At 38.2% G+C, this 12,888-nt stretch overlaps 1 protein-coding gene across 32 annotated transcripts in view; it reads left to right on the plus strand.

The window, feature by feature from the left end:
- The window catches only part of PARD3 (par-3 family cell polarity regulator), a 664,552-nt gene extending 651,963 nt beyond the window's left edge, over positions 1 to 12,589 (plus strand). For all 32 annotated transcript variants that reach the window (XM_065586777.1, XM_065586791.1, XM_065586785.1 and 29 more), the window contains 2 exons: positions 5,308 to 5,435; positions 10,471 to 12,589. In XM_065586777.1, coding sequence (XP_065442849.1) covers positions 5,308 to 5,435; positions 10,471 to 10,864 — 522 coding nt within the window. In that variant the 3' untranslated portion in view covers positions 10,865 to 12,589. The remainder of the gene's footprint in view (positions 1 to 5,307; positions 5,436 to 10,470) is intronic.
- Positions 12,590 to 12,888: the final 299 nt, after the last annotated feature.

Raw genomic sequence — 12,888 nt, forward strand, 5'->3', positions numbered from 1 at the left:
AAAAATACTCCTCAAGGACATCTCTAGGTCCATAGAATGTTTTATATAATTGTACATTTTGATACCCACAGTTAATGGTTTACATTTCATCTGTGTCAAGCACATCTTTACATAAAGCAGGCAAGGTCATGCAATCTTATCTATTTCTAATTCTACTGAACATAGGTACGTCAAAAGTTTTTAGTGCCTTAAGTCTACAAACTGGCCATGGACTTGCTGCAACTTTTGGGTTAAACTATGAAGCCTGTTCTAGAAAAGTTAAGCAAATTTATTCAAATAATTAATGGTGACTTTTTTAATTGAGAAAATAATAAAGAACTATTGGCTCTATTAGTTTTTATATAGGTGCAAGGGAATTCTGCAAGTTTTAACTCAAAGTTTCTCTGAATTCTTTCACCCTGGACAGTAGGTGGTACTGTGAGTTCCATCTCCTAAGCTAGTGGATTCCCCAAAATCTTCAGAGGCCTTGGGTCGAGGATTCCCCTCATATTTTTTCTCTCTCTCTCTCTCTCTCTCTCATATGCATGCACATACACAAACTTTCCCTCTCTAGTTCTGTGATAGTGCATCTTCTACAGGAACCACACAATCATGGTATTTAATGCTGCCTTAAAGGGGTGGATTCCAACCTGCAGAGAGGGAAACTGAATAAGTCTGCATTAACTTACCAAAAGACCCACGGGTTTGGTGATGGGATAGTTCCATGGATAGTATCCTGAACTCCATGGACAGACTTCTGCAATAAAGGGGGAGAATGCTGCTCAGGGGCAGTATGCCTGCCTTCTACACTCTCCCCAGGCTGGGGTTCACTAGAACCTCCCTCCCGCTATTGCTGGTAGTGAAGGATACAATATGGCCCAGAGAGATTAATGATGTCTACGCATTCCATGAAAAATATCTTAGTTTTACTATTTTAATACTGTAAGTGAAGTTATAGAAATGTGTAACTTTCCCAAGCCAGGTATTAAAGTAGTGTCTATTTAAGAATAGAGCTGTTTAATTTCATACACGTCACACCTTCATGTTGAGTTTTCATTTTACAAGATGAGTATCCTGTATTCAGTTTAACGAAGCTGAGTAGGATAGCTATTATCATCACTTAAATGTATTGTTGAAGACTTGAACATACATTTATTTGTATAATTCAGCCTTGGTTGTTGTTGCAGCCTTGACCGCTTTTTGGTTTAAAAGGTCAATGCTTGTCATACATCTCATCACAAACAAGGACAGAGTTCTTTGCAATTTGTACTAAGAGCTGTTGCCAGGTTTGTTTGATGGCTTCAAAGAATTATTATATTTATACTTTTCTTTGTGGTACCCTGTTTGTACAGGTGTTAATATGTTTTTGTGCCGTGTTCCAAATGCATGGTTTGTGTTGCAAGACATTAAAATTTTTCACCATGGAGGTTTGCCTTTATTCTTGGTGTATATTTTTGTAGTAACATAAATTATGTGCATATGTGTTATGTTTTGGGGGATGAAATTAAACTGACAAATCCTAGCATACAAATTTCCTTTAGAAGATACATTTTATCTGTAAACTAAATTTTAGTATTGTGGCAACATTTTTAAATATGTTTTTCTCAATTAATCATTTACAAAGAGAAGACTTTACGTGTAGATTTTAAGTTCTCTTATCAAGTTAAGTAAAAGATGAGCAAATTTGGTAGATCTTTGGTGTGACATCACATCAATGATATATAAGGCTTTCATTAACCATTTCTTTTCATACTTCGGATGCCTAAATTCAGACCTGATCCATTCTATAATCAACGTTTACAAATGGACAGATCTAAAGGCAATCACTGAGGGTATGTCTACATTTCAATTAGACACCCACAGCTGGCTCGTGCCAATGAACTTGGGCTCACGGGGCTCGAGGTAAGGGGCAGTGTAGACATTTGGGCTTGGGCTGCAACCCAAGCTGTGGGACCCTCCCACCTTGCAGGATCCTAGAGCCCAGGCCAAGCATCTACACTGCCTGAGCCCTGGAGCCTGGCCAACTGCGAGACTTTAATTACCGTGTAGACGTACCATTAGGCAAATAAATAACTGGTCTGCTTCTCAGATGTGTTGAGCAAAATTGACTCCAAATGACTTTAATAGGAGTTGCAGGTGCTTGTCACTTCTAAAGTCAGGTAAGTTGATTTAGGTGCCTTCCTTAAGACACCTCAGCTTGAAAATGTTGACCATAGAGTTTAATTTTCAAACTTGGGTGACTACAAATCCATGCATAGACCACTCAGAAACTGTTCATGGGCCTGATGCTTTAATAGCCCACATATCTTCACCCATACAGAGACACATTTTAGAGTCTTAAACTGGTATTAAGGTGTCTAATGCAGATTTAAGAGCCTAACTTTAAACACCCACTTTTGACAGTTGGTACCATAACCTATGAACATTTTTAAAGCATCTATAATTTTAGTAATGTTTCCATGGTTACTTTGTTTATATTAATGCGTGTGTGTGTGTGTGTGCGCGCACACATGCGTAACTGTATACACCAAACAGTTTTGCCAACCCCATGCATTCAAAAATAATGAATCGGGTCCCCAGAAATCATGAGATTGGCTTAAAATCACAATTTAAAAAAAAAAACATGAATAATAAATATGTGGGGAAAAGGTTATTTGCCTTCTGGTTATTGAATGTTTATGATGCTACTGCATTGCAATTTCAAGCTTTTCTCTTTAATCATCCTGTAACCAGAATGGCTAGACTCTTACTCTTTTTTATTAAATGAAAGTTGAAATTCTCATATAATCATTTGCCTCCATAATATGGGGCATTAAGTAAAATGCAGAATATCACAAGATTGACACTAAAGTCAGGAAAATTGGCAACATTGCACTGTAGAAGAAGTGAAATGCTCTTCTCTTCATTTATGTCTGTCAACTGTTGTAAGGAAATTTGTCTGTGTGAATTATTATATATGTATATTCGGTAGAGTTTGTTTATCTCAGTGAGTTTCTTGTTTATGATACTGCGAGTTTATTGCCTTATCATCACACATTTCTTTTAAGGGGTTTTTTTGTTATAAATGTTCGTATTGAGGCTTTCCGAGAGTAAATCTATCCCTAAAGTAGGCACCATTATTGTATCATGGACTCTCTTTCATATGCTTCCCTGTACCAGTCATTTTCCGTTTTATGCTTTCAAACTGATTCTCGTACACTATAATCTTCTACTAACAAGTAAAACAGTTGCTCTCTAAATTTTATGTCAGATTTTGAGCTGCTGCTGATGTTCCATCTGATGCATATCGTTGTTCAAAACGGAGGTTCTAACAACTGTAGTCCTGTCTCACATTTTATGTTTTACTGGCTACTTTCAAGTACCTGAATATATATTAAAACAAAGGAGCAGCTTAAGTCAGGAATTACAACTCTCTGTTTTAACATTTGCCTTCAAAATGTGAGGAGCTTTTGAAAAACCTTTTATCTTTCAGATGTGTCAGCCACTACTGTGTATGTCTGCTGCAAAAATTATAATGGCAGAAAACAAAAGAGCTGTTTACTGTGAGCAAAAGAGATAGAGGAAAAGGCAAAAAGTGGCTGAACATAACTCATGCGCCAATACAGTAATAATTTTTTAGAGACGCTAAAAAAATTGTTTTTTTTTAATAACTAGTTTTCACCTATCGCATACACACAATGTTGTTTGCTCTATTGGCAACATATGGAAGAGCTTGAAACCATGAAATCTGAAACATGTTCATATTGGAGTCTTGTAATGCTCTGTACTATCAAAACAATAGCCCATTTTCACCTCAACTCATTTTAATGCTCAATAATTTCAATGCCATAATTACATCCCCACTGTAATTGTATTTGAAATCCTTGCCATGAGGTATAGATTGCCCTAGTCTCTCCACAAGACTTGCTAGCATTTTCTGTGGAAGGATTCTATCCACTTGATGAATGGTCCATATCCAAGCAGAGAGAAGTGGTATTTTGAATGGTACATTGTACATAAGTTCAGTGTATGTACTTATTTCATAAGGAAGACAGAGACTTCCAGTTATGCTAATAAAGACCAAGGGTATAGCTACACTGGCATAAAAAAACCATGACTGGCCCAGGTCAAATGATTTAGGCTCTGGGACTGAAAAATTGCTGTGTAGATGTTCAGGCTTAAACTGGAGCCTGAGATCTGGGATCCTGCAAGCCCAAGTCAGCTGACCCAGGCCAGTGGCGGCTGTGCTACGGAGCTTTTATCCCTGTGTAGATGTCCCTTAAAAATCAGCATTTCAGAGGTGCTTAGCATCTGCTCAGTGCCTCTGAAAATCTGTCTTTAAATAAATAATCCATCATTCTTTATTTTACAGTCTCTACTTGCAGACACCACCAACTTCCAGTTAAGGATTGTGGATTAGAGTAGTCCAACAGGGAACTTCCTATACTTGGTATTACTGTTATTAGAACTACCAGTTGAAGGCACTCAAAAGACTACAGGCTGAATTCTCTCTGTTCAGGCACAGTGGAAGGGGATTTGTGACTGTGACTCCCTGATTCTGTTTTGCCTGGCACCAGAGCAATTTAAAGCTGCAGCAGGCAAGCGGACAGTTAGATGTGACAGAATCTCACACTGCCACGATTCCTGCCCTTCCCTCCCTTTCCCTTATCTGCCCTCCCCATCCCTGACACAATCCCCCCACCCTTGTGCAGGACAATGCATCTCAGTAGGGGAGGCAGCAAGTAGTGGAGCAGGCGCAAGAGGCGACTGTAACGTACTTCACAGCAGACACGATTCCCCCTGTGCACAGGGACCCTTCAAACAATGTGTGTTCACTTTGCTCTGTTTGTAGCTGACTGGAGACTCCAGCCCTACATATGCACATTACTGCATTACATAGTAAGAAGCAGGGTTTGCTCTCATTTGAACTAATTAATGGTGTGCAAATGTTAAGGCCGGACTGTGATATCCTTACTGTCGTGGGGTCAGATCCTCAGCTGGTATAAATAGCGATAGCGTCATAGACATGATATTGATTTATACCAGCTCAGGATCTGATCCACTGATTTCACATGGAGTTAGGTATTCCTTCATATAAGAGCGAATCACAGTTTGATCCTTAGTATTTATCAGATAACGTTTCAAAAATAGAAGGTTAGATTAAAATATAGCCTATAACAGATGTTAAAGGTCAGAATTTAATGCAGTTATGGAAAGACGAATTTGAACATTTGAATTTGAATATTTTAAAGTGTGTGTGTGGTTATATAACAGTAATTTAATTAATGGCTCCTATGTAGATATTTTTGTGCTTTGCTTAATTACTGTTTTTAACTTTTCATATTCTAGCCAAACTCCAAGACATACTCACAGAGTGGCAGACACTCTGTATCTGTAGAAGTTCAGATGCAGCGACAACGACAAGAAGAAAGAGAAAGTTTCCAGCAAGCTCAGCGCCAGTATAGTTCATTACCCAGGTATAGTAACTGTTTAAAACTATTTGGTATATGTGAGCCTGGAGCTAATTTCATTTGTGGAAGGAAAATGCTGTGCTTAGTGCATGCACTTCATTTAACAGAAGTATAAGGAGCAATGCAAGGATTGCCAACTTTCTAATTGCACAAAACCAAACCCCCTTGCCCCACCCCTGCTCCTTCTCCAAGGCCTCGCCCCTGCTCACTCCATCCCCCCTCCCTCCTTTGTTCGCTCTCCCCACCCTCACTCACTTTCACCAGGCTGGGGCAGAGGGTTGGGGTGTGGGAGGGGATGAGGGCTCTGGCTGGGGGCTCTGGGATGAGGCCACAAATGAAGGGTTCAGGGTGTGGGAGGGGGCTCCAGGCTGAGGTTGAGGGGTTTGGAGTGTGGAAGTAGGCTCAGGGCTGGGCCAGGAGGGTGGGATGCAGGAGGAGGTGCAGGCACCAGCAGGGGGTGTGGGCTCTGCGGTGGGGCCAGAGATGAGGGGTTTGGGGTGCAGGAGGGGGCTCAGGGCTGGAGCAGGAGCTTGGAGTGCAGGAGGGGTTCCGACCTGAGGCAGGGGTTTGGGGTGCAGGAGGGAGTTTGGGGTGCAAGATCCAGCTGGGCTGCGCTTACCTCAAGCGGCTCCTGGAAGTGGTTGGCAAGTCCGGCTCCTAAACAGTAGGGAGGCCAGGGGGATTTGTGTGCTGCCCATGGCCCGCAAGCGCCGCCCCTGCAGCTCCCATTGGCTGTGGTTCCCAGCCAATGGGAGCTGCAGAGTCAGCACTCAGAGCCCCCGTGGCCACTCCTGCACCTAGGAGCCCGACATGCCAGCCACTTCTGGGAGCCATGCGGAGCCCGGGGAGGCAGGGAGCCTGGTTTAGTCCCGCTGCACCACCCACTGGACTTTTAGCCGCTGAGCGGAGCGTTTTTGGCCAGGTGTTCTGGTCGAAAACCAGACACCTGGCAACCCTAAGTAATACTTGCAATGAGGAAGAGACATCAGATTCCATAAGTGGTAGCATATAGTGGCTGTTTATTTCTTAGGATTACTTCAAAGTTGACTACAGTGGGAGCTGAGGGCACTCAGCACCTTATAGAATCAGCACTTTAAAGCATGGATCCTTGTGGGACACTATCTAGTATCACTTTCCATCTCTAGAAAATAATCTCTTGAGTATAAAATAGATCAGAGAAGAGAAGCAAATTGAGGGGTGTTTGCACCCTTTTTATATGTCATGTTTTTTGTGTTGCTTAATTTCTTATCAAACAAAAATCAGTCTTGTGATGTTGGTACATAGATGTATATTTAAAAAAACAAGAAATCAAACAAAAGAACATGGAGACAACCATGAAACACTATGCAAAATTGAGCCACATCCAAGTTTCTGGCATACGGGTTTCTTCAAACTTACTGGATCATTAAAATAGGAATGCTGACAATTAATATCCTTTAGTCTAAACAAATCTGTACTTTTAAAAAGTTCACAGGCCAAGGAACTGCTTAGAGTTAATTTTTTAAAAAGCCAAATACGAAGTAAAATGAATGGTCAGAATTTTACCCAGCTTTAGTGTAGGTTACATAAGAATGGCTACACTTGAACACTGTATGGTGAATGTAAATAGTTTTTAGACTTCTCAGACATTAATTGGGGAAATCTGTGACAAGAACTGAGGTAGAATTGAGCTGCCTTTCGCTAGGGGTACTTTAAGCTTGAAAACTTCCTTGATTTGGGTGTGCCTTACATATTATTATGTTGCCCTTGCTTTGGTCTCCGTATATAGATTTTGTGGTTATATATACATCTCAACACCAGGAATTGCTGAAGCCTTGCAAAAGAGGCCATTTCACTGTTTTAGTATGCAGCAGCCATAGACGTTTCATAGTTAAAGGTGAAGTTAGCTTAACAATTAAGTCCCTGATTTTGAACCCCAAACCATATCTCTTGAGTTTTCACATGCCACAGCTCATCTTAGAGTAGAATTTTTCTGGGAAGTTTGGAAGAAAATGAAAAAAGGAGATTAAAAGTTATGGTGTTTTGGGTTTTTTTACGAAACTTTTCAAATGGCAGCTATATTCTTGTTTTTCCCCCTATACCTCTTGCTATCTGTAGAGCGGATTACATCTCAAACCTCACATTAGTTTTTCTAAGGAGAAGTACAGTACAACCTCAGAGGTTACGAAAACCTCAGGAATGGAGGTTGTTCGTAACTCTGAAATGTTCATAACTGAACAAAACATTATAGTTCTTTCAAAATTTTACAACTTAACATTCACTTAATACAGCTTTGAAACTTTACTATGCAGAAGAAAAATCCTGCTTTCCCTTTATTTTTAGGAGTTTAAGTTTAACACAATACTGTACTATATTTGTTTGTTTGTTTATCTCTGCTGATGATGATTGTGTACTTGAGGTGTGGGTTGACTGGTCAGTTCGTAACTTATGTTCTTAACTCTGAGGATCTGTGGTATGTTTTAGGCATTTTAGTATGTCTTTCAGAGGATGAGGTATTTAAAAAGGTAAATAAATATAAAAGGGTTCTGATTGCGTGTAATACCCCAAACTAACTTTGGCACAGAGTGGCTTAATTAGGGGATCATGACAGTGTGAGTATGAAGAGATGGCACAGGAAGGCTCTCTATCTAGCCTTGTTATACTAGGATTTTTCAGACTTTGTAATTCTCAAAGGGTGCCGCTCCACCAGCGGACTGCTGTGATATAAATAAGGCTCAGACAGGTTCAGGGGTTAGATGACATGGAGGTAAAAACACCAAACCCTATGTAAATAATAATATTAAGCTTGTTTGAACAAACTGGAGTCCATTTCAGGCTCATTAGCTCTGTTAAGGCATAGATCACCTAGGAAAATGTGAATCCTGCATTTTGAACCTGTGTTTTGGGTTTTGCTGTTGTAGCCCGTTACAGTAGTCTCCAAAAGCTGGAGAATGCCTATAACGCAAAGTTCCAACTGCAGAAATTCATATTTTTAAAGAGAAATTTCATTGACCACAAATTTGGAAAATAACCATAGGAAACAGAGAAGTTCATGTGTAAGAGAATAAAAGAGAGAAATGTACTGAATCTATTGATTAGTGTGAAAAATTACAAGTAAATGAATAAGAATGCTTATTAATGTGCAATTGATGAGTGTTTAATTTCAGGGTTCATATCCTCCTTCAGATGGTTACAACCACAAGTGTTTATTCTCAGCTCAAGGTAAAGAGAATTGTTAGAAAATGGTGCTGCTGAAATTCAGAGGTTCAAAAAGTTACCAGTAATAAAACAATAAAATGGGATATCAGTTTTTCAGTCATCAGAGATTTTTGACTAACCTAGGAAGAAATCTCACTATCACTAATATCATTTGGATCCCAAATTCATTGATAGAATTACAGTTTTATGATTAACACCGATGCACTGGTTTTATTCTTTTATTCTGGTTACTTTCCATCTTGCGTAACTTCAAGCAGCCTAATTTTTTTACCTTTTAAGTTAAAATGTTAAGTACTTTAGGCAAATAAAAATCTCTTCAATCATATTTCTTAAACCTTCCCAAAAATACAACACAATGGTCCAACTAATTTTGAACTAATACCAGAAAACAGTAATTAAATGAAGTCTATTCAATTAGTCACTACCATTTCCCATTTGAAACTGTTCTAAGTAATGTTTAATTCCAAGCTAATCTTTCATATTGAAATGTTATCTTGCCATATTTCAGAAACTTTGAAAGTTTTGTACCCTAAAGGTCATTCAGTTTGTGTGTGTGCAAGTAAACAATAGAGCCGTGGCCCAGAGACCTTGTTTTGTAAAGAAGGGTATGTGAACATCAACAATAATAATAATATATTACATTTATATGAAATAGTAAAAGTTTTCATCCAGTGATCCCAAAGTACATTACAAATGGGGGTAAACATAGTCGTCTCCAAGTTACACATGTGGAAAGAGAGGCACAGAGAGGTTAAGTGACTTGCCACGTAAGTCTGTGGTGGGAAGACTACCCTTGTCTCCTGACTTGCAGCTGTATATTCAATTCACTAAGCCAAAACTGAGCCTTGTTTTTATTCTATGTGCTGACGTGAAAAACTGAGCTATATATACAGTAGTTAAATGACTTTCTTATTGATTAATGCAGCAATATATTTTGTTTTACTGCTTGATTCTCTTACACTAATTTTAATCTCAAAGTGGGTATCTCTCTTATTCCAGCACAAAATTGTTTTACTTTATCATATCCAATCTTATTTTAAATTCATAAAAGCATCTAGTGGCTTGATAGTAAATTAAAGATATTTCAAAACAATAATGTTTCCTTGAAATAACGTGGTGATTTATTGCAAAAAAGCAATAAGAATTTGTAATTCCTATATGCATTTGATTTATTTATCTACCCTGTGGAGTCAGAAAATGAGCAAAATAGGTTATCCCTGCCATTCCTTTCATGAACGATATAGCATGCTGGGAAACAGTTCTGATAATACAAAACTCCCTAACTCTGGATTCTGAGGGGAAAAAACGCATTGGTACTGTGCATCAGTGAAGAGTTTTTGTCAGCAGACTTGTACAGCTTTAAAGCAGGTATTTAAAAGGATCAACCAACTGTTGCCTTTTTAATCAAATAGGAGTCTAGATTTTTTTCATAACTGACTTACCATTCATTACCCGTGCTTGCTGTTATCTGGTTTCTCTGGCATTGTGGCGATGTTTTTTAGACTGTTTTGTTGGTTTACAGTTAAATTATAACATTTTAAAGATTCTAATTATGATTGTTGTACTGGCTGCCAAATTCCATTCCCCTACTGCAGTGCTTTGGAAATATATCAAAAATGCAAAAGAGACAAAATGGCTATTTTTGGGGAAAGAGAAGAACACTTATCAAGACGTCTACTAGCTGCAAGGCTGACATCAGCTGAGAGTCCCATCTGGGGGGAAAATGTACTTTATGAAAAAGTTGACTTGACTCTTGAATCCCCATTCCTCTAATGATTATTGTTTAAACATTAAGAGGGTTCTTCAGATTTCTTTAAAAACATTTTTCCATTCTTATTTTCAGGCAAAGCAGAAAAAATGCAAGTTCTGTATCTCAAGATTCCTGGGAACAGAGCTACTCTCCTGGTGAAGGGTTCCAGACTGCAAAGGAAAACCCCAGGTATTCCAGCTACCAAGGATCAAGAAATGGCTACATGGGAGGACATGGCTTCAATGCCAGGGTAATGCTGGAAACACAAGAACTGCTCCGTCAAGAACAGAGGCGGAAAGAGCAACAACTGAAAAAAAAGACATCTTCTGAAGGGCCTAACAACTATGACTCATATAAGAAAATTCAAGACCCTAATTATGTCCCTCCAAAAGGTCCTTTCAGGCAAGATGTACCACCTTCACCATCTCAGGTAGCCAGGCTGAACAGATTACAAACTCCAGAAAAGGGAAGGCCATTTTATTCTTGAGTTGAAGAAAAAGATGATCAACATATGCAATAAGGAACATTTTCATATAAAGACTTGTATTTCAAAAACTGTTTAAACTGATGGTACTATGGAATATATCTGTTGTCTGTTTCAGTGCCTTTAGCAATATGGGCAAAGAATTGATAGGCCTTATGTCTTTGCCATTCTGTCCCAAGTGTTATATTCATGGAAGGATTTTCCACCATTTGACAATCATACTATAGGTAAGCAGCGTGTTGGTTACCAAACGTCCTGGCCCAGGCCAGTAGTTGTCAATGGCTTATTATTAGGGTTTACTTTAATGTGTTCTACTTTGCAGTGAGTTATTGCATCAACATACAGCATTGTGGCATAAATTAAAGCATTTGAAATTGAAGAAGGCATTGACACATCTTTATTATTTCTCTTGGGGTGGGGGCCGGGTTACACATCACTCTTGAGTGGATAGGGCTTAAGTCCACTGAAGATCAAAGTTCTAAGATGTTTTATGGTGGAGTCATTTACAGTCTTTGTTGATCAATATTTAATTGTCTGTATGCTAAAAAACTGCTTTTCTCCGCACATGCGCACATTCTCTTTCTCTGAGCTCATATAAAAAGTCTTTATCCTCATTCATATGCAAAACAATATTACGGCTTTCAGTTATCCTGGGAATCCTTTTACAATGTCTTATATCTTAACATGTAGTACTTTACCAGTGAAATAACTAAAGAGAGGGTATTGTATTTATAAATAAAATCTCAGTCCAGACTACGACAGATATATTTGTTCTTTCATGAAATATGAGGAATTGTGGAAAAACGTAAGGCTGGATTGTGATTTGTGTTCCTTAAAAATGTAGGAGGTCATGAAAATTGTACCCAAGAAAAGAATTAGGGAAGAATTACCCCACAATCATCCTATATATGATTATAATTCATTTGTCTTTATTGTGGCAGGGTTTGGAGGAGGGCTAAGAGCAAGACAAAATGAAATCAGACCTTCTTTTTGGATCAGAAAGCTAAAAAACCAAAAGAACTTAAGAAAACAAACAACCCCATCCCCAAACTCTTCTTTCTATAATTTGTAAAGCTTTATGGATGATCACCTTGTGATTCTACATACTGTACCTTTGCATTGTGCTACCACGTTAAAAAGAAACTCTAAAATGTATGAATAAGAGATAAATGGAGAAAATCTGTTACACGTCATCCTGAAAACATGTTAGTATCCAAAAATAACTGAAATAAGATTGCTCTAGCAGTGATATTTTAATGTGCATATGGGATATGAGAATTTCTTTTGCAGCAGCTGTTTTTATGTTTGTTGGTCTGAACTTCATGTATGGTAAAAAATATAGCTGGGTTGCTAAAGTGCCTGCAAATCCTCATGTGAAAAGGCTTGAGATTAAGTCTCAACATATCATGCTTAAAAAAAGAAAGAAAGAAAAGAGAAAAATCTTATAATGTGTGATTTAAAATATGCCTTTTTTTTTTTTTACTGGCACATTTTATTTTTGCATCAACCAGTTTTTAGAATATATGTGAAATTTCAGCACATGTATCTGTCTTTATGCCTGTTTGTTAATGGTTTTTGTTGTTAATAATGTACTCCAGTGTTTAAAAATTGTTACTAATGTAAGCACAGTGACATTGGATGACAATGGCTCTTTTACGCAGAGTTTACAAAACTGTGTAAAACAGCTTTCCCTGTACATATGAAATTTAGAATAAAAGGCTGTTTCCATTCTGGTCTTAGCATTGCCTGTTCTATTGCTTAGTATTGCTTATGGAACCTTATGAAAACTGCAGCAGTCATTACCTTTAAAAATATTTAACAGATGCTATTTTATCATATTGCTAATGGTTTCTGTCTCTCTGTGAGTGCTTATAAATATAGACAAAAAAGAAAATAATTATAACCCATCTGAGCACCTAAAGATCCTCCCAGAAAAAAATGCACTGAAATCTCTAATGATATTTTTAGAGCAGACCTGTGACGTTGAAATGCTACTTTCTTAAGACCAAATTCTGTGGCCATCCTCA

Source organism: Chrysemys picta, chromosome 2 (genome assembly GCF_011386835.1).
Source record: "Chrysemys picta bellii isolate R12L10 chromosome 2, ASM1138683v2, whole genome shotgun sequence".
Classification (NCBI taxonomy): Eukaryota; Metazoa; Chordata; order Testudines; family Emydidae; genus Chrysemys; species Chrysemys picta.